This window comes from Nyctereutes procyonoides, unplaced genomic scaffold (assembly GCF_905146905.1).
Source record: "Nyctereutes procyonoides isolate TBG_1078 unplaced genomic scaffold, NYPRO_anot_genome, whole genome shotgun sequence".
Lineage (NCBI taxonomy): Eukaryota > Metazoa > Chordata > Mammalia > Carnivora > Canidae > Nyctereutes > Nyctereutes procyonoides.
In genome coordinates this window covers 7209851-7234131 of record NW_026575028.1, presented here as the reverse complement: position 1 = coordinate 7234131, position 24281 = coordinate 7209851, and the positions used below count along the sequence as shown (strand labels likewise).

At 47.0% G+C, this 24281-nt stretch overlaps 1 protein-coding gene across 1 annotated transcript in view; it reads left to right on the top strand.

Annotated features, from left to right (window-relative positions):
- The first annotated feature begins 1215 nt into the window (after window positions 1–1215).
- Window positions 1216–24281, top strand: part of VWF (von Willebrand factor) — a 141351-nt gene continuing 118285 nt past the window's right edge. Inside the window, exons 1-6 of the mRNA XM_055315447.1 lie at window positions 1216–1360; window positions 2548–2602; window positions 4086–4250; window positions 14398–14500; window positions 14787–14995; window positions 22576–22700. Coding sequence (XP_055171422.1) covers window positions 2548–2602; window positions 4086–4250; window positions 14398–14500; window positions 14787–14995; window positions 22576–22700 — 657 coding nt within the window. The 5' untranslated portion in view covers window positions 1216–1360. The remainder of the gene's footprint in view (window positions 1361–2547; window positions 2603–4085; window positions 4251–14397; window positions 14501–14786; window positions 14996–22575; window positions 22701–24281) is intronic.

The window sequence follows — 24281 nt, the reverse complement described above, 5'->3', positions numbered from 1 at the left end:
GTGTGGTGTGTGTATGTATGTGGTAATGTGGTGTATGTGTATGATGTGTGTATGTTGTATGTGTGCTGTGTGTATATGCATATGGTGGTATGTGTGTTTGTGTGGTGTGGGTAGTGTATGTATGCAGTGTGTATGTGATGTCATGTGGGTGTGGGTGTGGTGTATGTGTTGTGTGTGTATGCTCTATGTGTATAGGTGGCATATGTGGTATGTGTGGCACATGTGGTATGTGCATGTAGTGTGTATGTATGTGGCACGTGCATATATGTGGTATGTGTGTGATAGGCATTTATGTGGTGTGTGTGCATGTGTGGTGTACATGGTGTAAGTGTGTGATGTGTGTGTGGTGTAGGTAGTGTACGTGCTATGTATGTGATGTGTGGATATGTATGTGGTGTGTCATGTGCGGTGTGGTGTGTGTAATATGTGCATGTGATATGTGTATATGTGGTATGCACATATGTGTATGTGCATGTGGGGTGTGGTGGCTGTCTGGTATGTGCATGTGCGTGTGGGTAGGCGTTGTGTGTGGGTGTGTGTGTGCAGGAGGTCAGGAGGAGTCAGGCACCAGCAGTGGGAGGAAGAGTCTGTGGGGAGGATGGGAATGAAGCCCGCCCGGCCAACGTTTTCCAAAGGCCTGGGCTTCGGAGCAGGCCCCTCACTGGGTCGTCGGCGAATGGCCACCAGGACGCAGAGGGCCTGTTTTCGTCAGGGCCAGGACTGCATCATTCATACCTCAGCATGGGCAGGAAGCATTATTTCTCTTCTCTCTGCAAACACAGCGGCTAATTTGGCTCAGGTTGAGGTGTTTTTCCAAACTTCCCCGGTGTCTGGCCTTGGAAGCCGGATCCAGGAGCCGTGTGGATGGGGTCCAGATTCTTCCCCCTGCCCCGGGGACAGCCAGCCTTCCCGGTCATCCCCTGTGTGTGTGGAGGTCTCTGCGTGGGGAGGACCAGGGTTGGGGTGCGGGGGGCGTGGGGAGGCCAAGGCCCCTCATTATGGCAGCTGTCCGAGGTCTCCCACCAAACTTTTCAAAGCCTTATAGGCTTGGAGGTATTTCTAATACCGTTTCCGTTCATTGTTTCCTGTTAGTAATTAGCAGGAGGCCAATCCCTGCGGTGGCGGCCCAGGGCTATTGTGGTGGGGAAGGAGGGGGGTTGGTGGACGTCACCACAGGGCTTTATCTCCCCCTGGTCGCGGGCGTGCAGCCCCTGGGTCACTTAGCAGCGAGACAGCCCAGAGCCGCAGCATCCGGGTCGGCCTCAGCTGCTGGGAGCATGGCCTAGGCCGGTGGCACTGTCGTGTGGCCAGCTTCCCAGCGGACCTTCGAGATACCTGTTGGCTCCGCTTGCAGGGAAAGGTCTGATCTTTTGGGAGCAGGACTGGCTGAGTTGGGGGAGGAAGATCAGGACTGGTCTCAGCCCCTGGGGAAGAAGGGGTGTCCTCTGTCCCGGGGCTGGAAGGGCTTGTTTGGAGGGTGATCCAAAGCCAGGGACCACCCTTAGGCTGGCTCTTCACTTGTCATTGGGGTGTCCTGTGGCTGCTTCCGTGCAGGCCTGGCTTACTGCTTGTGATACTTGATGTGGCAAGCCTCGAATGGGTTTTGCTCTCAAGTCTGGGTGTCTTCTGGGAACAGCTTGATCTACCTGTGTGTTGGGAGGTTGTAGAGGGTCACCTGCTCTGAGGCCACGACGTGACTATCCCTGACGTTGAAGTGTTCCTCTCACAGGCGAATGACACATCGGGTTTGTCTCTTTTTGGTTGGTTGGACGAGGAATTGGGTAGCAAAGGAACCCCGGCCCAGCAAATCTCAGGTGATAGGTTCTGTACCCATTTAACAACGTTTTCAAGAGCAGAGGGCTGTGGCAGGGGCGCTAAGGGGTTGGAGTGTGCTCTGCAGCCAGGGTCAACGGTCTCTCTCCGGAGAGGGGCACGCTATGGGGGGCCTTGCCTGGGCCTGGGGCTACCAGCTCATTCATCATCATTCATCAGCTCATTGCCTGAGCCACTCCTCCGGGCTGGCACTAGGCCACGTGCTCATGGTATAGCGCTGGGGACTGACCAGCAAACCTGGTTGTTGAGTGTTCTCCATGTGTGGGTGCCTGTGGTGGGAGCAGAAGCATGAGATAGCTCCTTCTCTCCAGTTTGCTGCCAGGCGTGGAAGGATGAAGAGGCAGGAGGGAATTAGGTGCGTGTCAGCTCCTAGCTGGTGCAGGAGTGCGGGGTAATGAGGGGCCAGGCTGGCCTGGAGGCATAGAGAGGAGAGGCAGAGCTTTCCTCCTCTGTCTGGGCTCTGGGACTACGGTTTGGGGAAAGGCATCTGGGGTCTGGCTCACACTGATTCTTATTCTTGGGCCTGGTCCTGGCTGGGAGTTTTTTTTTGGGACTAGCACTCCATGTTCAAGGGCAAACAGGGGCCAGTGAAGATCAATCTTTTCTTGCTTTAAAAAAAAAAAATTCTTCCCACTTTGCACACGGACAGTAGTACATACCAGTAGCTCTCTGCGAGGACAGTGATCACTAATCATTTCTCCTGCTTCGTGGCAGATGAGTCCTACCAGACTTGCGAGGGTGCTGCTGGCTCTGGCCCTCATCTTGCCAGGTAGGTACCAAATTGCTTCTATTCTTTACTCCTGCCTCAGGGCCATTTGGAATAACTCCCTTTCAGGAATCAGCAGGTGTGTCTGGAGCTCACCTGTGTGGCCACCCTGGGTTAGGCTTGTGTTGGGCCCGCCAGAGTCACTGGTTAACTCCTCTCTTGAAGCTTCTTCAGAGCCCCCTGCCCCTGGCTTGTTTTCCCCAAGGAGCAGGTCCCTGCAAATGCCTACTCTGATTGGACAATTAAGAAGCACAAGGGCCGCACAAGAACAGTCCTCTATGATGGGGCTGCAGGCTGGGGAAGAAGGAATCTAAGACTTGGATAGAGATTGCTGAGGTCATCTAGTTGAACCTCTCAGAGTACCGACAAAGAGACTGAGGGTCAGAGAGGAAAAACAAATGCTCCAAAGTCACATAAAGCAAAGATAAGAGGTCAGTTCTCCTTGGTCCCAGGCCACTACTCTTTCACTGGACTACACTGCCTTATTTCCCTTGCTGAGATACTGAGTCTGTGAATGGTAAGAGGGACCCTTCTCTGTCCCCACTTAGACCACTCAGGGCCAGCAACATCCAGCCTGCTGCTCACAATGTAGAGTGGAGAAAAATGTATATTTTTCATAACTTCTACATCTTCTGACTAGGTGGGTCCTCTGCCAGTGGATCCAGAAAACTTAGAAATTTATTCTTTGGTGCCATACCTGATGACAACACACACACACACACACGCACACACACACACCCGGTGGGGAAGTGGCAGGAGGAGTGGCTAACTCCTGGGAGTTAGCTTGTGGCCCTAAGGGAGCTAACACTTCATAGATTCTATGAGTTGAACACACATACTAATTTATTTGAATATAAACTGTTCAAGATATACTAGAAGATTTATGTATAAGGATGCTCATTACAATCTACTTATGTTAAAAAATTTGGAAAAATGCTAACAGTAGGAAGTCACACTGTATACATTTAGATGCAAAACATACTATAGTCACTAAAAATCATATTTTGCAAGTATACAAAAATGGTATGACAAATTCTTTACAATCCATTGAGAAACAGACGGGTTATACAGTTTGTATGGGATAATTACAAATAAGTAAAAAAATCTGTAATTGTATATATGCTGTGAGATAGAAAGAGAAAACTAATGTTACCTCTAGTTATTGCTGAATGTTGGTAACATAACTTTACCCTATTTGTATTTTTCTTCTGTATTCTTCAAGTTTTCTCTGATAAGCATGTATTAACATTTTAAATCAGTAACTAAATGTCTTAAAATAAATAGATATCCTGAAGAGCTGTTACTTTATTATTGCTATGATTCCTCGGTGATTTTTGAGGGTCCAAAGCAACAACTTTAGTCTTGTTTAGGATGGAAAGTACTTCCCTACAGCCCAATTTTTATCAGACACAGCCTGATTTGTATAAGGCGGGAGTGGGTTGGGTTGATGATCCCAGATCTGCTCACTTGCAGTCTCTCCCTCCAGGGAAACTTTGTACAAAAGGGACTGTTGGAAGGTCATCGATGGCCCGATGTAGCCTCTTCGGAGGTGACTTCATCAACACCTTTGATGAGAGCATGTACAGCTTTGCGGGAGATTGCAGTTACCTCCTGGCTGGGGACTGCCAGGAACACTCCGTCTCACTTATCGGTGAGTCCGGGGCACTGAAGTGGGGGGATCCAGAGCAGGTGCCAGCTAAGCTCAACCCTAGGGTGAGGGCTGTGGGGGTATTCTGATGACAGCGCCTGAGCTTGCAGATTCCTGCAGAAGCACAGACGGGAATGGCCTTTCTATGACCTAGAGCTTCCCTCCAGGTCTCTCTCTTGGGAGCCTAGTGGGGTGGAGAGAGTCTTTCCAGTGGTTGTGTCCATTGCTTTGTGTCCAGGTGGTGCTCTGGGAGCTGTAAAACATCAAGAAAAACGATGAACCAGAAGATGCTCTGTAACACACAGAGTTCCTGGCACTTGGGAGGGGTCATTGCCACATTCTTGGTGGAATTCAGGGTACCTAGCGATGTTGATTGAGCACCTCATGTGCTCCTGGAGGAGTGCTGGTATGGTGTCTGCATTACCTCTGCACCCCGCGGTGGTTCTGAGATGTGCATATGGGTGCAGCCCCCTGTTTTACAAATGAAAAGTCCAGCCTGAGGAGGTGGCATGATCCTGCCAAGGGTTGACAGTTAATAAAAGCAAGAGCTGGATTTTGACCTGCACTTGTCAGGATGCATCAATGTTCTGCACTAAGGAGAGAGGGTGCTCTCCAGGGCTAGGAGTGGGGCTGGAGGTGGTGGTGGAAGATTGTGGTTTAGTGATCTTCACACTGGGAATGGATCAGATGTGTGTGACGTGTGAGTGAGGATGCTGCAGAACCTAGCAAGGACAGAGTTAGCAGCGTCGGGGAGATGATGTGGCAATGGAAGACCCACGTTGTTAAAGCAGTTCTTCATGACTGTTGGTAAAGAGAGTCAGGAAGGCTTTATTCAAGAGGGGCCATTGCCATGAGGGGGGTGCAGTAGGGGAGAGACATGAGGGCTCTACTCCAAATATAACAAGACCACGTGGGGACTTACAGCCAAGGAGCTGGGTGCAGGGTGGTGGTGGTGGTGGTGGTGTCAGTGGATGGGAAATGAAAGGGGAACACATCGGGGAAAACATCTGGCTAAGCCCGCCTGGTAGGGTTCTTGCTGAAGGCAGGCTGGGGTGATAAGATATTGAGGAGGGGTGTGAGGAACTGGTCAGATATTAAGGATGAGGGATTTTTGATAAACTGACCCAGGAAGATTCTTGCTAAACTGAACTAATCAGACCAAGGACAAAGCCTAAGGTGGGGACCTAACTGAGAGGTGGGCTCAGAGGAGCCCAGTTCAGGTTTGGTCAAGGTATGTTTTTGTCAACACTCAGACCCTTACCCAGATGCAGGCAGGAGGGCTCTAGGGGCGGTCACTGCACTGGTCTCCCAGGCTGGATGCAGCCCTCGGTGCTCAGTGCAGGGTGGGCTGTCTGGTTGCTGCGTGGTCTGACAGCTGCTGTAACTAGGAGGCTCCCCTGCTTCTCTGGCTGCTCCTTATGCCTTCACCACCTGCCCTACCTCTGCTAGAAGCTCTGTCTCAGTGTGAATTCAGTGGCCCCAAATTCACTAGGCTGCAATTGTTCCTCCTCCACCATGAGGAGGAGGAAGGACCATGTCCCACTCATCTTTGTTTCCTGGTGCTTGGCTCACTGGGGTCTCTGGCAGCCCTGACCATGCGGGTTCACAAAGCCCGGTGCCGTGTTGTATTGAAGAGCCTCCCTGATTTCATGAAAAGCATGGCATGAGAGGAGCCTTGGGGGAGGGGTTCTGTTGGGCAGAAAGGACAGAGCAGGGTGTGTGTGTGTGTGTGTGTGTGTGTGTGTGTGTGTGCTGCATGCAGGGGTGACAGCCTGAGGCGCAGGGAGGAGGCTGGAGGGTTGGATGACCTCTCATGGCAGCCCCAAGGGGGAGGTGAGTGTGGCTTGCACCAGGTTCTCAAACAACCTGTGTCAGGATCGCTGCAAGAGCTGATTAGAAACAGGTTGCTGGGCTCCATCACCAGAGTTTTTGAGTCCGTGGATCTGGATTGGGGAGTGAAATGTTCATTTCTTTCTTTTTTAAGATTTTATTTATTTATTCAGAGAGAGAGGCAGAGACATAGGCAGAGGGAGAAGCAGGTTCCCTATGGGGAGCCTGATGCCGGACCCAATCTCAGGACTCGGATCATGACCTGAGCCAAAGGCAGACGCTCAACCACTGAGCTGCCCAGGTGCCCCTGAAATGCTTATTTCCAATAAGTTCCCAGTTGCCTGCTGCTGCTGCTGCTGATTTGGGGACGAGACTTTGAGAAGCATGGGGCTGGGGAATAGCAGGAGGAAAGGCTGGGTCAGGGGGTGGGACTGACGGCCTGATAGGGAGTTTGTTCCTCAATTCAGCAGCAGTGAGGAGCTAGTCTAGTGAAGAGGGAAAGGCTACTTTGCCAAATATGGTCCAGAAAGTGAGAAAGGCAATAGGTAGGGTGGTCTTGGCCATGATAACCAGGCAGGGAATGTGAAAAGGACCACAGATATCCTTCGCGCATGACAAATGGAGAAAGCCATTCAGAATACTGAACTTACCCCCATCCACCCCTTGCTTTAGAGGCAGCAACTGGGTAGTGACTCAAGAGAGCAATTGTAGAGAAAAAGCAACCCCTCACCTTCCCTGGGAGGCTCAGGACCAAGCCCCTCCTGCCTCAGGTGGCCCCAATGTTTATTTTAAGTGGATTTCTGTACCTTCAAAATCATAGTGTAGTTACAGCAACATGATCTTCAGGGCATGATGCTAAATGAAATAAGAGAAAAATACTGTATGATCTCACTTCTATGTGGCATCTAGAAAAGAAAAGAAAAACAAAACCCAAACTCTTAGAAGAAGACATCAGATTCGTGGTTATCAGAGGCCGGTAATGGGTGAAGGGGGATTGGATACAGGTGGTCAAAAAATACAACCCTCCATTTCTAAGATAAGTCCTGGAGATGGGATGTACAACATGATGACCATGGCTAACACTGCCATGTGGTGTACAAAGCTCCTAAGAGAGCAAGTCTTAAAAGTTCTCATCACAAGGCAAACACCATTTCTTCCTTTTTAATTTCCCAATTAAAAAAAAAAAAAACAAAACAACCCACAACCCAGAGTGGCTTCTTGTATCTCCATAAAATATCCAAAAGTTCCTGGAGATAATATCTAAGATTAATTTATTTTTTAAAAATTAACATTTTTATTTTCAGCTAATTGTGGATTCAATGCAGTTATAAAAACAAAACACAACAACAGCTTACCCAGTTTACCCTTCATTGGTAACATTGTGCAAAACTATACTCAAATATCACAACTAGGAAATTGACATTGAAACCATCTTCTGATCTTTCTATGTGTTCTTAGTTCTACACATCTTAAAAAAATCATAGAGGGGTTCCATACAGACCTCTTACATAAGACCCCTTCCCTAAGATGAGTCTGGGATATCAGTGGGAATAGAGGATTAGGAGTGACAGGAGAAAAGATTTTGAAGGACAAGTGACACCCTCTCCACTGTGCGGCTTCTGGCTTCAGGAGACTTTCTGGGAAGGGGGACTATACGGAGACACTAGGGGTTGCTGTCTTGACTCCAGCGGCGGACTCCTTATCCTGGAGGTGGATTTGAAACAAGGTGTAATGAAATCTAAAACCCCACTCCGGACCCCTCCCCATTCAGGGTACGCCTCACAGGCGGGGAAACTTAGGCTGTCACTGTCACTTCCTCCAGGAAGCCCCCTGACCACTCTGGCCCAGTCCAGCCCTGGGCTCAACCACTCGTGGGGACCGATTGTTTTCCATCCCCTAGCAGGTGGTGGCTCTGCCCCCAGTGGAAAAGGAAGCTTAGAAAGAGCCACAGTTACAGTCAGAAAACCATGCACTGGTCTTGGCTCTCCTTCTTCACTGAGTCCTTAGGGAAGTGGGCATGCATCCTAGCTCCCACCGCCTCATCTTTAAGATGGAGATACCGTGAGGATCAAGGGAGAGAAAGTGTGAAGTGTTACCCCAATATTAGTGATTGAAAGTAGCCACCTTAACACAGGGTGTCCAATTGTTGGACGTGAACATGGTGGGCCATGGGGCCACGGGGCCCTGGAGGCTGTGTCTGTCAAGGTCGGGGGGACATTAGCTTGGGTTTGTGTCTGAGGCCTGGCGTTTCTGCCCATCCTTTTTGGGGTTTCAGGGGCCAAGGAGAAACTGCAGGGGTGTGTTAGGCCTCTATGTTTCAAAACATCTCAGTGGGAACCCCTCTGACCCCCACTGGGTTATTATTATTTTTTAAATTGTATTTATTTAGAGAATGAGTGAGAGAGTGAGAGAGAGAGAGAGCACAAGCAGGGGGAGAGGCAGAGGGAGAAGCAGACCCTCTGCTGAGCAGGGAGCCAGCTGCAGGGCTCAATCCCAGGATCCTGGGGTCCTGACCTGAGCTGAAGGTGGACACTTCACCCTCTGAGCCACCCAGGAGCCCCTGTGTTGTTCTTAAAACAACTCGTCAGCTGTCAGTTTTCTGGCAGGTAATTGGCCTAAAGAAGGCTATGGGTTAATCACTCTTTTCTTCAAAGATTTTATTTATCTATTTGAGAAAGAGATGGTTCAAGAGAGCATGAGTGAGGGAAAGGGGCCGAGAGAGAGGGAGAAACAGAGTCCCCACGGAGCAGAGAGTCTGATGTGGGCCTCGATCCCAGGACCCAGGGATCATGACCTGAGCCAAAGGCAGCCACTTAGCAGACTAAGCCACCCAGGCAGTCCCGGGTTAATCACACTTTAACTCAGATTCATTTAATTCCTACCAAAATTCATGCTGCTAACATCAGAGAGAATGGGTGGTTACTTTTGTATTTTTGGTGCTGCTGGTGGTGAGAGTGTTGGGAAGAGAGGAGTAATCTGAGGAGGCTGGGGCTGGGGAGGGTGGGTTGGCACGGCTGCTTCCAGGGCCCGAGGCACCAGGCACCAGGGTCAGGCACGCTTAACATGACACTTCCAATTTACACATGCATGTCTGTCCTCACATACACCTCTGCCCCATTGTTCTCCAATGACATCCTGTTTCCTTGCTTCCAAATCACAGATTTCCATTCCTCTAGAGGGCTTGTGGACCTTTTTCACATCCTGGGTAAAGTGTTTATGTCTAAGCATGAAGGACCACCTGGTGCAAAGGGAAAGAGCCTTTCCTTGATCCTGGCTCTTGGTTGGGGCAGGTCCAGGCAGGCCATGGCCACAGGTCCCACGGCCCACCGGTCCAGGAACCAGGCACAGGGACCACTGGAGTGCTGATGCCCACTGCTCAGAGACTGCTCTTCCCAAGGCAAGCTGCAGGATCTGGTTCCAAGCCAGCCCAGAGAGAGCCGTAGAACAACCGCCCCATGTTGAGTCACTTACCCAGAGGACCCTTAGTTTCCATATTAGTAAATGATGCTATTAGACCAGATCCCTGTTTTTTGGCATTTGTAACATGATCACTTGCATCAGAATCGCAGGCGTGGAGGTAGAGATGTTAGATTGTTAGAAATGCACATTAGTGATTTTCGCGTTCTAAAGTCCAGGAAAGCACCAGATCTGACCCTGGTTCTAGCTGCCAGCTTGCTACCCAGTACATGTCCCATCCAACATGTGGGGGAAAGCCTTGCTCCCTCACTTAGTCCCCTCGGTCACTGAGTTCATGAGGCCAGATGAGAGCGCCATGGGGAGAACCTCCCTGGTTTGCTCTGGCCTCTTGTGGGGGACACCCAGCCCATCTTCTCTCAATGGTTATAGGAAGCACTAACCTGTTTGTCTACAGAGTCCCTCCTGGGCTCACTGGCAATTTATAAGCTCGTTGTCCTAATGGCTGTACATCATCAGATCCTCCCCTGCGTTCTGCAGGGAGGGAAGGAAGCAAATAAAATATAAGGCTAATCCGGAGTTCCCTCCTGTATTAGTGGTTAACTCAATCCAGAGCACTCAGAGGCCCCGTTAGGCAGCTTTGTGTTTTGAAAGGAGATTTAGACTTGGAGTCAGGAAACCTGTGGATGGGCTCTGTCTTATGTTAACAGCATAAACCAATGGTTCTCAACCTGGTTGATTTTTCTCCTAGAGGACATTTGGCAGGATCTGGAGACATTTTGGATTGTCACAATTTGGGGGTGGATGCTACTGTCATTGAGTGGCTGGAGGTCGGTGTTCCTGCTAATTAGCCTGCCATACACCAGAAGGCCCTACCACACAGAGGTGCCTGGCCACAAATGTCACTCTTGCTGGGGTGGACAAACCATGTTGTCAACTTAGGCTTCAGTTTCTCTATCTCTACACCAGTGTTTTTCAAAGTGAGTCATAACATATGGATTTAAAATTAATGGGTGTAACCAGCATTTAAAGAAATTAAATGGAATAGATTAGAAAACCTTAGGTGTAGAGGGCACAGCACATGAAAGGGTAAGGGATGTGAAACGTATGGGTGTGTGTATATTGGGTCATGAAGTAAACTGCGTTTTTACTCTGCTTTCTGGGCAAAAACGTTTTGTTTTTTATTTTTTTTAAAAGCTTTTATTTGACAGAGAGATAGAGTAGGAGAGCACAAGCAGGGTTGGCAGAGAAGAAGGAGAAATAGGATCCCCATTGAACAGGAAGCCCGATGCAGGAGTCGATCCTGGGACCCTGTCTTCAGTGGTTGCTTAACCAACTGAGCCACCCAGGGGAGAATGAGCAAGAAGGTTTCTAAAGCCACCTGTTTAGACCATCCCCCAAGAGTTTTCCTGCTGCTATACTGTTTCTCTCTCTCTCTCTCTCTCTTAAAGATTTTTATGTTTAAGTAAACTCTACACCCAGCATGGAGCTTGAACCCACGACCCTCAGATCAGGAGTTGCATGCTCTACCAACTGAGCCAGCCAGGTACCCCCATGGTGTGTTTTTCTGTATTGAAGTCTTCTCCAGGTCACATTTCCAAAAATCTCCTTGCTGCCCATATGCTTTGGGTGTGGAGTTACTGCTCTTAGGGCCTCCCTCTGATGTCCAGTGTCAGGAATCCTGCAGGCTCTTCACAGTGTAGTGCCCGCCCCCTCTGCACTGTCCCCTGGACAAGTGATGATCCTGGGCAGCCAGCCACCCCCTTCCCCTGACAGGTGCAGCCTCACACAGTCTCTGTTCAGCAATGCTCCCTGGCTGCCTAATGTTGATCTTTCCTGGGCACATAGAGCCAGCTCTTCAAATACTTAAACCAGCGCCTGGTCTGAGAGTCCCAACTGTCTCACCATTCACTGGCTCTGTGACGATGGGCAAGTTATCCCGAGGGTAGCCACCTGGGTGGATCCAAGTCCCACTATCAGTGGGGACAGGCTGCCTTTATTATTTATTTGCAAAGAGTGGGGGCTCCCATGCACCCCCACACAGTGGGAGCCTTTCACCCTTACAGGGATAGTGAGCTCGGCTTTCCTAGGGCACCTGCCCTCCATGGAGCAAGCGACTATTTGGGTGATTCTACACCCTCGAAAGCTCTGACAGCTGCAGGGTGGTGGCTCACCCCAAGCTGCCTGGTTGCATCCAGAGCATTTCCTGCCCACCATCCAGCTACATGCTCCCTGGCTGACTTGTTCTCCAGAGCCTTTTGGAATCCTCGTGAGAGGATGGGAGAGCCTGCAGGAGAGGCACATGGGGATTCCTCTCATTTCTAGGAAGGAGATGCCTTTGGCTCAGAGGCAACATACTGGCTGAAGTTAACCCAGTGAAGCAGGGACAGGACTGCCTGTCCATCTGCTCTGTGACACTGGCCATGGAGGGCAAGGAAAATCACATTGATAAGGAGACAGTTTCTACGGTCATAAGGGACCCAGAGCCTCCAGCTTCCTGGGCTTATCATGCACCCTCTCCTGCAGGCAGGAGGTAGATGGAGCCGTGCCCTGTCGGGTAGGCTCGGCTCCAGAGGAGGCCCGGGAAGGGAGCTGGTCTTCGGTCCACTGCGAAGGCCCAGGGGCATGGAAGGCTCTGGGGAGGGTTCAGGCTGTCCAGGCTGAACCAGGCTGTCCCATTTGCTTGTTTTCTTGAGATTTTACCTCGGAAATGTCCAAACATGTAGAAACGTTGAAAGATTGAGACGGCGACCATCCCTCCATATGCCCACCGCTCAGATTCTGCCATTAGTGTTTTGCTCTCTGTCGGATCACCTCTCTGGGTGGCTGTGTTTGTTTTTCTTTGGCTAATTTCTTGCCGTCAGAAAGTTTGCTTAACTATTCAAAGATTTGCTTGCTGCAAAACTGTTCTAAGTGAAAACGCAGAGCCGGCAAGCTCGTTGGGGAAACAGGACAACGTCCCCTTTAATGTGGCCTGGAGCTCTGCAGACCGTGGTTTGTGGGCTGCAGGTGGTCTGGGGGCCTTCTCTGGGGACCCCTGAGTGGCTGTGGATCATTCAGGAATCTATTCTTAAAATGGGCCAGTTATTTACCTGTGACTCCCTCACTGAAATCTCAGCAGAAGCGACTGTATTTTCCGGTTGGTGTGTGCGTGCGTGTGTGCTTGCGTGTACGTGTATGTGTACATGTGTGTGTGCGTGCGTGCATGTATGCATGCGTGCTTGTGTATGTGTGTGTGCGTGTGTGCATGTGTATATGTGAGTGCATGGGTGCATGTGCACGTGTGTGTGCGTGTGTGCATGTGTGCATTGCAATAGCTCATCGCTGTCCTCCGGCAGCTCTGTCCAGCTCAAGCCTCAGCTGGGGAACTCTTTCTGACTTGGTCAGTGGCCCAAGCCATGGCAGCAGCCCATCTAATGCAAACATACCTTCCCACCTCCTGCACTTAGTTCTACATTCTATTATTATTATTATTATCATCATTATTATTACTTAATTTATTTCAGAGAGAGAGAGAGAGAGAGAGAGCACACGAGGAAGGGGGGCAAAGGGAGAAGGAGTCTCTTTGCCAAGCAGGGAGCCCGATGTGGGGCTTAATCCCAGGACCCTGGGATCATGACCTGAGCCACCCAGGTGCCCCCAGTTCCACAGACATTCTTGCCTCTTCTTTTGCTGAGCCACTGGAGCCTACACAGTTCTAGGAGAGGGAATATTTCCTCATTTTCAAGCCTAATTTTTTGCCTGGGTTCTTTGCCCCATTTCTGCAGGACCCTCAGGCGTCGAATTCCATATCTGACTCCCTCTTCTCCAGCATCTTCCATCTCCGTGTCTGCTGCTGCCCCTCATCTTTCTTTCTCATTTTTAGCAACTTCCCAGGCTCTGAGGCTTAAGACTCAGACTCTACATTGTTCCCTCTGGCTCCTTCACTCTCTGTGGCCAGTCAGTTATCTTTAGAGATTCCAGTTCTCAGGGCCCCGCAGTGGGATGAATCTCCATGGTGCTGTGCCAAATGGGGCTCCTGCTTGCTTCCCTGCTTTTAGGTCACTGCTCCCACCCTGGCCTCTGCAGGCCTCTGGGTTTGCCTCTCACAGCTGAACCCTTGTTCAGAGACGATTTTCTCATGTGTTCGCCTATTCACACATATCTCATGGCAATATCAATCATTTATTGCCTCCTTCCTGAGTTTCCCATGTGGATCAAGGCCCTTTGCCCGCAGGATCTCTAACCGTCTCCTAGAGAATCAAATTCAGTAAACTGAGACAGAACTCACGAGTCTCCATTTTAAACAAGAGCCCAGGGATTCTGATTTGGGTTGTCCTAAGAGGACATATTGCATAACTCTATTCTGGGGTACCTGTTACCGCTAACTCACAATGTTGCTTTTATTCACTGCCTTACAGTATGGTCAATTGCTGCCTGCTTCTCTTACTTAGATGGTAAGCTCCCAGAAGAAGGGGTCATGCTTTTTTTTTTTTAAAGATTTTATTTATTTATTCATGAGAGAGAGAGAGAGGCAGAGACATAAGCAGAGGGAGAAGCAGGGTCCCTGTGGGGAGCCTGATGTGGGACTCGATCCCAGGACCCCAGAATCATGACTTGATCCAAAGGCAGATGCTCAGCTACTGAGCGTCCCAGGGATCATGCTATTACAGTTTTCTTTTGAGAAATAGAAGAGACTATTAGTGAACCATGTATCCAGAAGGCACACAATAAGCATTTTTAGATGAAGGGAAAAATGAGTGAGTAAATGATATTTTGGGGAAGATTTTTTTGTTGTTGTTCATTTGTTACATCCTTGGGGAGAGTTTTCCATGAGATGGGATTAATGATGTACATCAGATGATTAGAGGTAAATATCCCGGCTTTTTTGGTAATAATCATAGTTACTGACTCTTTTCTCTTTCAGGGGGCTTCCAAAATGGCAAGAGAGTGAGTCTCTCCGTGTATCTCGGAGAATTTTTCGACATTCATTTGTTTGTCAATGGTACCATGCTGCAGGGGACCCAAAGGTAAGTCAGAAGCCCAGAATGTTCAGGTTAATATGGACCCTGGGGATCACTTTGCAACCCCCCTTGTTTTTTCAGATGAGGGAGCCGGGGCCCAGAGACAGGAAGTAAATGTGCCCAGGGAAAGTGAGTGGCAGGACTGGGTGAAAGCCCCATATCCCGACTCCTGGTCAAGGAGACTTTGCACCAAGGTCCCAAACCTGGAGCATGGGGTTGGGGTTGGAAGGTGGAGGGACATCCAGGAAATGCATGAGAAGCACGCTTCCTGAGCTCCTCCTTGTCCCTCCAGCATCTCCATGCCCTACGCCTCCAATGGGCTGTATCTAGAGGCCGAGGCTGGCTACTACAAGCTGTCCAGTGAGGCCTACGGCTTTGTGGCCAGAATTGATGGCAGTGGCAACTTTCAAGTCCTGCTGTCAGACAGATACTTCAACAAGACCTGTGGGCTGTGTGGCAACTTTAATATCTTTGCTGAGGATGACTTCAGGACTCAAGAAGGTAGGCTGTTCTGGGATGCCGTTGCCCTAAAGTTGTGGTTATGCTAATAATTTCACTGCTTACAAACCTTTGCTGACATTCCTCCCCCTGGCATGTCACGTTTATCCTGCCAACCTTAACTCTTAGCACTTCACCCCACTGCCTAGACCCCCTGGCAAACCACACTTTAGAGCCCCTCAAAGCTGACGGTTCAATTTTGAATTCACCCTAGCAGCTTAGGCAGGGTAGATGGTTGGTAGATGCTGGATGGTTTGAACAGATCATCCTGATTGAGTACAAGAGAACTTCATGGATGAAGTCTATACAGGGTGGTACACTGTCCAAAAAGGCCAGTTTATGTGTGTACTCATGAAGGTAATATGGACAATGTGAAACCACGACTCATCTTTAATTTTCTTTGGATAATTTCAATTACATAAACATTTAGTTAACAAGGCTCCCTTACCAACGCTGAACATCTGTACATGAGGTATTCTTCTTCCTTATGACCTAGTGACCCTCTGATTAAGGGGCAAAGCATCTAGAGAAATGGTTGGCCATTCCTTTCATTTCCCTGTATATGTTGAGAAATAGTAAGATCATTTGTTTTTGTCTTCGCCAGCACTGATTTCTCAAACTTTTTATAGACTGATACGTATATTTTTGAAGCCATAATTTTCCTCTAAATGCTGTCTTAGCCACACCAATTTTGATATTTTCATTTTCATTTAGTTCTATGGATTTTCTACTTTCCATGGAATTCTTTCTTAACCTATTAAAGTGTGTTCAAAATTTCCAGATGTTTAGAATTTCTGGTTATCTTTTGTAACTACATTGATTTCCAATTTACTTATTTGTTTAAAGATTTTATTTATTTATTCATGAGAGACACAGAAAGGGAGGCAGAGACACAGGCAGAGGCAGAAGCAGGCTGTCTGCGGGGAGGCTGATGCGGGACTCGATCCCAGGACCCCAGGATCACGCCTTGAGCCAAAGGCAGACGTTCAACCACTGAGCCACCCAGGTGCCCCTTGATTTCCAATTTAGAAATTTGGGGAGATTTGTTTCTGGCCTCCTACATGATCTGTTTTGCAATTCTACATAGGCTCCAAAATAATATATTCTCTGATTGGTACAGGGTTTTATATACACTTAATTCAAAAGTTCGTTAATTGTGCTATGCAAATACTCTATATACTTACTCCTTTTTGTCGGCTTCAACTACCCATTACTAAGAGAATTGTATTACATTTTTCTATAGTGGGGATGAATTTGTTAATTTCTTCATGTAAAGCTATCAAGTTTTGCTTTATTTTGAGCCTTTGCAATTAGATTTTAGAAATGTTGAATCTTAGTGAACTGTTCCTTTTTGGTAATGACTGGTCATTTTTAACAATGCCTTATGCCTTAAAAATCTGACATTAATATTTAGGCACCTCACCGTTTTCAGGTTAGTGTTTGCTCATTGTATCTTCTTTCACATTCTCAACCCGTCCGTGTTGGGTTTGTTTCAGATATACTGCATGAAAGAAGCACATAGCTGGCTTTCATTATGATTATTTTTAAAAGTCCGATTTATCGAGGTGTAATTTACATACAGTAAAGGCCACCCTTCCAGGTCTAAGAGCCTCCACAAAAGTGGAGAGCCATGTAACCACCACAGACTATGGGGCAGTGTCCTCTTTCGAGAGTTTTGTGCTCCTTTGTAGGTGAATTTTCCCCAAGCCTCTAGTCTTGGTAGCCAGCAACCTTTTCCCTTTTCCTATAGCTTTCTTTTTTTTTCTTTTTCCCCCAAATTCATGTAACTGATTCATGCCATACTTAAGAGTATTTTGCCTTCTAGGTCTGACTTCTTTCATTGAACATCACCCACCAGGCAACCATCTGTGTTGTTGCAGGTATCAGGAGATTGTTCCTGTTTGTTGTTGAGGAGAACTACAACAACGTGTTTACCCATTCACTGGCTGAAGGACGTTTTGTCGTGTCTAGTCTTTGGCAATTAAGGATAAAGCTGCTATAAACATGCATGTAGGGGGTGCCTAGGTGGCTTAGTCGGTTAAGAGTCCAACTCTTGATTTTTAGCTCAGGTCATGATCTCAGGGTTGTGAGATCTGGGGGCAGTCTGCTTTAGATTCTCTCTCTCCTTCTCCCTCTGCCCCTCCCTCCCTCTAAAAAAAATCATTTTCCCCCCTCCAATTTAAAAATTGTGGTAAACACACATAAAATAATATTTACTATCTTACTCATTTTTCGGCGCACACTTGAGTGGCATTAAGTACATTCATGCCACGGTGCAACCAATTTCGGTGTCTGTCTCCAGAACTCTTTTTCTCTTGCAAAACTGAAACTCTATACTCATTAAGCAATAACTTCCCCTTTTCCCTCCTCTTCCCCAGCCCCTGGCCACCACCATTCTGTGTTCTTTCTCTATGCTTCTGACAACTCCAAGTACCTCCTGTTAGTGGAATCATAGAGGATTTGTCTTTATGGGCCTGGCTTATCTCGCTTAGCATAATGTCTTTACAATCCATCCTTATGTTATGGCATATGTCAGAATTTCCTTTTTCTTTTGGTGTTTAAATCATTTCTTTCAACACAGGCATTGTTTTAAATTTGCACCTTATTTTACAACACATGCCAGCATCTAGAGAACAGGTTTGAGAACAACAGCATAAAAGGATTATTTGTCAACAATTTAACAAAAGTGCTTAAGGCCGTTTGTTTCAGAGGCACAGATGTGCCAGTCACAAAGGGGCACAAAGTAAATGGTCATACGCTCACAAATTTGCTTGGAAAGTAAAATATTACCTATTTACATTGTAATGTAAGTGGGGTATTCTGAAGTACTATCACTATTATTAACAATAAACTCTTAGGAAGAAAGTCTCTTTTTTATTGCAGTACAATTAACATCCAGCATTATATTAGTTTCAGGTGGACAACATAGTGATTCAACATTTCCTTACATTAATTACTCAGTGCTCATCAAGATAAGTGTAGGGCAGCCTGGGTGGCTCAGCAGTTTAGCACCGCCTTCGGCCCAGGGCGTGATCTTGGAGACCCGGGATCGAGTCTCACATAGGGCTTCCTGCATGGAACCTGCTTCTCCCTCTGCCTGTGTCTCTACTTCTCTCTCTGTGTCTCTCATGAATAAATAAATAAAATCTTAAAAAAAAAAAAGATAAGTGTAGTCACCATCTGTCACCAAACCACCTTTTATAATCTTATTAACTATACTCTTCTCCATGCTGTACTTTTCATCTCTGTGACTGATTTATTTTGTAACGTTAGTTCATACCTCTTACTCCCATTTAGCTCAGAATTTCCTTCATTTTTAAGCCCGAGTGTATGCTGTATGTGTCTATCATGTTTTGCTTATCCATTTGTATTGTAATGGACACTTGAGTTGTTTTCATGTTAGGCAGAGTGAATAATAATGCAACGAACTGAGGGTTACAGATATTTTTTCAAGACCTTGCCTTCTTTTGGGTAGATACCCAGAGGAGGAATTGCTGGATTACATGGCAATTCTATTCTTAGTTCTTTGAGGAGCTCCCATACTGCTTTCCATGGTGGTTCTGCCATTTCACATTCTACCTACAGGGCACAAGGGTTCCAGTTTCTCACAACCTCATCAATATTTGTTATTTTCTGTTTTTTTTTTTTTTTTGTTAATAGTTGCCATCATAGTAAATAAATATGAGGTGGTATTTGTGTACAGCTTTTTGTGTAGACATATACTTTAATTTCTCTGATAAATAGGAGTGGTATTAGTGGGTGGTATGCCAAGCATATGTTTAATTTTGTAATAAACTTCCCAACTGTTTCTCAAGTTGGCTGTGTCATCTGCATTTCTTCCAGCAATGTATGAGTTCCAGTTGCTCTGATTCATTGACACCATTTGTCTTAGTGATTTTAATAGATGTGTAGTAGTAGCTCACTATATCTCATCCTTGTTATTTTAATGTAACCTAATCTTTCCTGTCCTCTTACTGGGAAGTTTTGCCTCTTTTCATTCATTTTATATTCAGTTGTGGTGTTGATGTATTTGGATTTCTATTACCCATCTTATTTTGTGCTTTCTACTATTACTCCTTTTTAAAGTGTTATTTGTTGTTTTGGTTTTTTTTTTTAAGATTTTATTTATGTATTTGACAAAGGGAGAGAGAGTGAGCATGAGTAGGGAGAGTGGTGGGCAGAGGCAGAGAGAGAGGCAGACTTCCCACCAACCAGGGAGCCTGATTTGGGGCTCGAACCCAGGAGCCTGGAATCATGATCTGAGCCAAAGGCAGATAGATGCCCAACCAACTGAGCCACCCAGTTGTCCCTAAAATGTTACTTCTTTCCTCACGACCTCACTGACCCCTCCACTTTGAATACCACTAAATTTAGCATTTTTATTATGGCTTTACACAATCAGTGCTTCTTTAGATACACCTTCATGTTTATAGGTTCTTTGCCCATGATTTCTCCTTGTATCTTATTCTTTTTTCTAGGTTCAATTTCTGTTTTCCTAAAAAACATCCCTCAGTACTTCCTTCATTCAGGGTCTGGTAGTGATAATAGTGATAACTGGAACAAATACCCCCTCATTCTTATATGATACTTTAGCTAGGTATGGAATTCTAGGACATCAGTTATTTCTCATCGTACTTTGAGGATGTACTTGTTGCTCTTGAGAAGTAGGTTGTCAATCCAGTTGTTATTTCATTGCAGATAATATCTTTTAGCTTTGTATAAAAGTCACCTCTTTGTTCTTGATAGTGTGAAATTTTACTATGTTGTATCTATATGTAAGTTTTATTTTTATTTAAATATCTTTTTAAAAAGATTTTATTTATTTATTCATGAGAGACATGGAGAGAGAGGCAGAGACATAGGTAGAGGGAGAATCAGGCTCCCAATGCTGGGACTTGATCCCAAGATCCTGGGATCATGACCTGAGCCAAAGGCAGATGCTCAACCACTGAGCCACTCAGGTGCCCTGGTTTTATTTTTATTATATATTTTTAAAATACTTTACTTATGTATTTGAGAAAAGAGAGAGAGAGCACAAGTGGGGAGGGCAGAGGGGAGGGAGAAGGAAACACCCCACTGAGCAGGGGGCCCAATGAGGGGCTCGATTCCAGGACCCTTGGATCATGACCTAAACTGAAGGCAGATGCTCAACCAACTGAGCCACCCAGGTGCCCTGGTTTTAATTTCAGTATCTTGCCTGAGACTGTGATTCCTGAATCTGAGGATTCCTATCTTCCATCAGATTTAGAAAAATTTCAGTCATTTTCTCTCCTTCTGTTAGACATATGTTGGATATTTTTATTCCATCCCTTTTTCCCTCCTCATTACCTTACTTATGTTTTTCTCTCTATTCCTGTTTGTTGCTTTTTGGGTGGTGTGTTCATGCTGGCTGGTGAGAACTGATTATGTGTGTCTTTTCCATGTCAACATTCGAGTACTGTCCTATTGGTAGTTTGAAATCAGCAAATCCTAAAAATCAGGACTTTGCTTTTCTCCAGCCAGCTGGCTCATCAGCATATCATTACTTAGATCTATCTTCTAGCTCCCTAATTCCCTCAACTCTCTCTAATCTCCAGATGATGTCTAACCCATCAATTGAATTTTCTATTTCTTTGACTATATTTGTAACTTTAGAATGTAAATCTGGTCCTTCTTCAACTCTATTGTTTTTTTTCTTATTTTCTTGTCCTTTTATCAGGTTTCAATTTCTTCTTTTTAACAATAATTTTAAGTATATTTGTTTTATGGCCTCTATACAAAGATGGTATTATCTGAAGTTTTTGGAGTTCTCATGGTATATTAGAAAGTGGACAAGCCTGTGTGGCATGGTGACTAAGAACCCGGAAAGCACTTATTATAATGCCTGGCACACAGTAGAAACTCCATACATTTAAATTCCTTTTGGGGGATCCCTGGGTGGCACAGCGGTTTGGCACCTGCCTTTGGCCCAGGGCAGATCCTGGAGACCCGGGATCGAATCCCACATCGGGCTCCCGGTGCATGGAGACTGCTTCTCCCTCTGCCTGTGTCTCTGCCTCTCTCTCTCTGTGACTATCATAAATAAAAAAAAATTAAAAAATATTTAAAAAAAAATAAATTCCTTTTGGCTTCTCCCATGGCCAAAAGTCTGAAATTGAGGTGTTGGTAGGGCTGTACTCCCTCCTGAGGCCCTGCGGGAGAACCTGTTCCTTGCCTTTTCCAACTACTGCAAACAGTCCTTGGTTTATGGCTGCATCATCCCCATCTCTGCCTGTTACCACATCATCTTTTCTGTGTGTCTCTGTCTCTCCTCCCCCTGCTTCCCTCTTATAAGGATATGTGTGATTGCATCGAAGGCCCACTTAGGTAATCCAAAATAAGCTCTTCCTCTCAAGATCTCAAGATCACATCTGTTGTCCTATAAGAGAATGTTCATGGGTTCTGGGAATTAGGAAGTGAATCTTTGAGGGGGGCATTTTCCCTGCTTACCATGTCCCAGAAGCCAACTGACCACACCTCAAGGTCCTGCTTTTCTTTCCCCAAGGATAGTTGGTTTTCTATTCTCAAGTACATTATGTGACCTTGAAACATGCTTCACTCTTCTGGACCTGGTTATGCAAAAAGACTATATATATGCCTGAATGCTCCATGAGTCCTTTGCAGTGAAGACTCAGAAAGTGGTATTAGGAATTTCCTTTGCATGGTTTCTCCCTATGCCTGTGTCTCTGCCTCTCTCTCTCTCTGTCTCTCGTGAATAAATAAATAAAATCTTAAAAAAAAAAAAAAAGGGAATTTCCTTTGCAAAAAAAAAAAAAAAAAAAAAAAAAGAATCTCCTTTGGCATGTAAGCCTGCAGGCCCTCCCTTTGTTATGGGAGCTGACGGTGGCATGAAGGGTATAGGCCTAAGGCACAGATGTTGTGAGAGCACAGGGTTGGGGGTGGGGTGGGGGGGTGGGGGATGCAGTGACTGGGGGCTCAGCTTCCATTCTTATAAAAACATTTTGAGTGTCCACAAAGCACCAGATAAGAAGTCACAGATAAGAAACACAGCCTGCAGCCTGAATTAGGGAGCTCACAGTTGAAGGAAGTATGAACATAATCAAAACGAATACTAACACAATAAGAGTCTTGATGGAAAGATAGGGGGTTGTTGCTGAGGGAACACAGGTTGGGGAAGTGGGAAGGGAGTAGAACTAGTTCAGGACTAGTTCAGGAGGGCTTCCTGGAAGTGGCAGCTCTGGAGCTGCACCTCAAAGCATGAGATGAGTGGAAACAGTCAAGGTAATAGGTGGTGGAGAACATTCTGTCTAGATGGGAAAGATATGCAAGGACATGGAGACCGCATGGATGGGTATGCTCCTCATTGTCTTTCATGTTGTCTCCTCGCTCTGCCCACCCATCCAGCTGCCCCTTGCCACATACTGGCTGAGCTCTGATGCCTGTGTCCTGTGGTATTATGCTGAGGGCTGCATGAAAGGTACTCCCCACCCCAGACACCTAGGTACCAATCTAATGGAAGGTTGATTTGGGTGATGATAGACTTAGAGTTTTCACTCAGAAACCCTGGGTCAGGCTTAACTTCATTCCTGAAACTTTCTCCACAGGGACATTGACTTCGGACCCCTATGACTTTGCCAACTCCTGGGCCCTGAGCAGTGGGGAACAACGGTGCAAACGGGTGTCTCCTCTCAGCAGCCCATGCAATGTCTCCTCTGATGAAGTGCAGCAGGTGGGTAGGGCCTAGGCTGGGTGTGGTCGAATGGAGTGGGATTTCTAGGATCAAGAGATAGAATGTCATCTGGTCTCAGATCCTCCATCAAGGCACAGAGAGGGCCTACTTTCTGTGGGTTCTTCAAAGAAGGGTTCCCACATGCCCCTTTTCTCCTGAAAACCAAGTATGGCCAGAGTCTGGTTGGCTCTAATCTAATGCTGTTCTGGGCCTGGAACTCTGAAAATGGGTCTGTCTAATGAGTTGGTATAGTGAGCTACTAGACTTTTCTGTTTTACACTCTAATGCCCTCTCCAGTCTCCAAATATCTCCATCATCGCCTGCTAGCTATCTGAAATTCTGTAGTAGGAAACTATTACTTTTAAGGAGTTCAAGAAGGGGTTGTTATAAAGTGTAAATAGGAGGGCGAGGCCCCAAGGTCTTACCAGCATGTCAGCAGGAAGAAGGTTGCTTTATAGTCGGAGAAGCTGAGGAGGAAAAATGGGCAGGGTGGACCTGAGGTGTTCAACTCAGGCATGGTAACACTTTCCCAAGGCTGTGGTGGCACTTTGTCTCAAGTGAGTGGCTTACAACAATGGAAACATATTCTTTCATGGTTCTGGGGCCAGAAGTCTGAATTTAGTTTCCTCGGACCACAATTAAAATGTCAGTAGGGCTGCTCTCCCTCCGGAGGCTCTAGGGGAAAATCTTTCCTTTTCCAGCTCCTAGTGGCTGTGTCATACCTTGGCTTGTGGCCACATCAATCCAGTTGCTACCCCTGTGGTCACATGGTCTCCTTCTCATCTGCGTATGCCTCTGTCCTGAGACTCTTTCTTTCTTTAAAAAAGATTTTATTGATTTATTCATGAGAGACACAGAGGGAGAGGCAGAGACACAGGCAGAGGGAGAAGCAAGCTCCTTGCAGGGAGCCCAATGTGGGACTCGATTCCAGGACCTCGGGATCATGACCTGGGCTGATGGCAGATGCTCAACCGCTGAGCCACCCAGGTGCCCCATGGCCCCTATTTCTAACCACACGGTGGCTCATGAGCAGCTTCTTGCCCTGCAGAGTTGCCCCTTACCATCCCACTACCAGAACCTTCCCCTTGGAGAGGAGGGGGCAGGACTGCCCACCACCTCTATCTTCTGTAGGAGAGGCCTTGTGCCATGGTGGGTGGGGTGTTGAGAGGATGATGCTTTAGGTGGGGAAAGACCTCACTCAGTGGATGACCCCTCTCCCCCTTGGGGTCTGGCTGTTGGGGCTGAGAGAGGAGAAGCAGCATGGCTCCAGGGTGAAGTTAGGTCCCTGTCAGCATAGGGATTGCCCTACTGAGGCAGTGTGTAGTGACTCACTGCCTGGGGGACAAGGTTTCTTGGAGGTGTTATAAGTCAGCACCCTTGTGCAGGGAGTAACTGGGGACCTATCAGGAGCAGTGTCTGTAAGGGAGTGAGAGAGGCAGTGCTGGGCAGTGGAGAAGATGAATGGCCATGTACTTACAACTGAGGTCTCAGCCAATCCTTCAGGGAGCTCTGAAAGTCAGAGTGGCCCCGCTAGGCAAGCCTGAATGGTTGACCAGTTAGACTTTGGATGTAGGCTTCCTT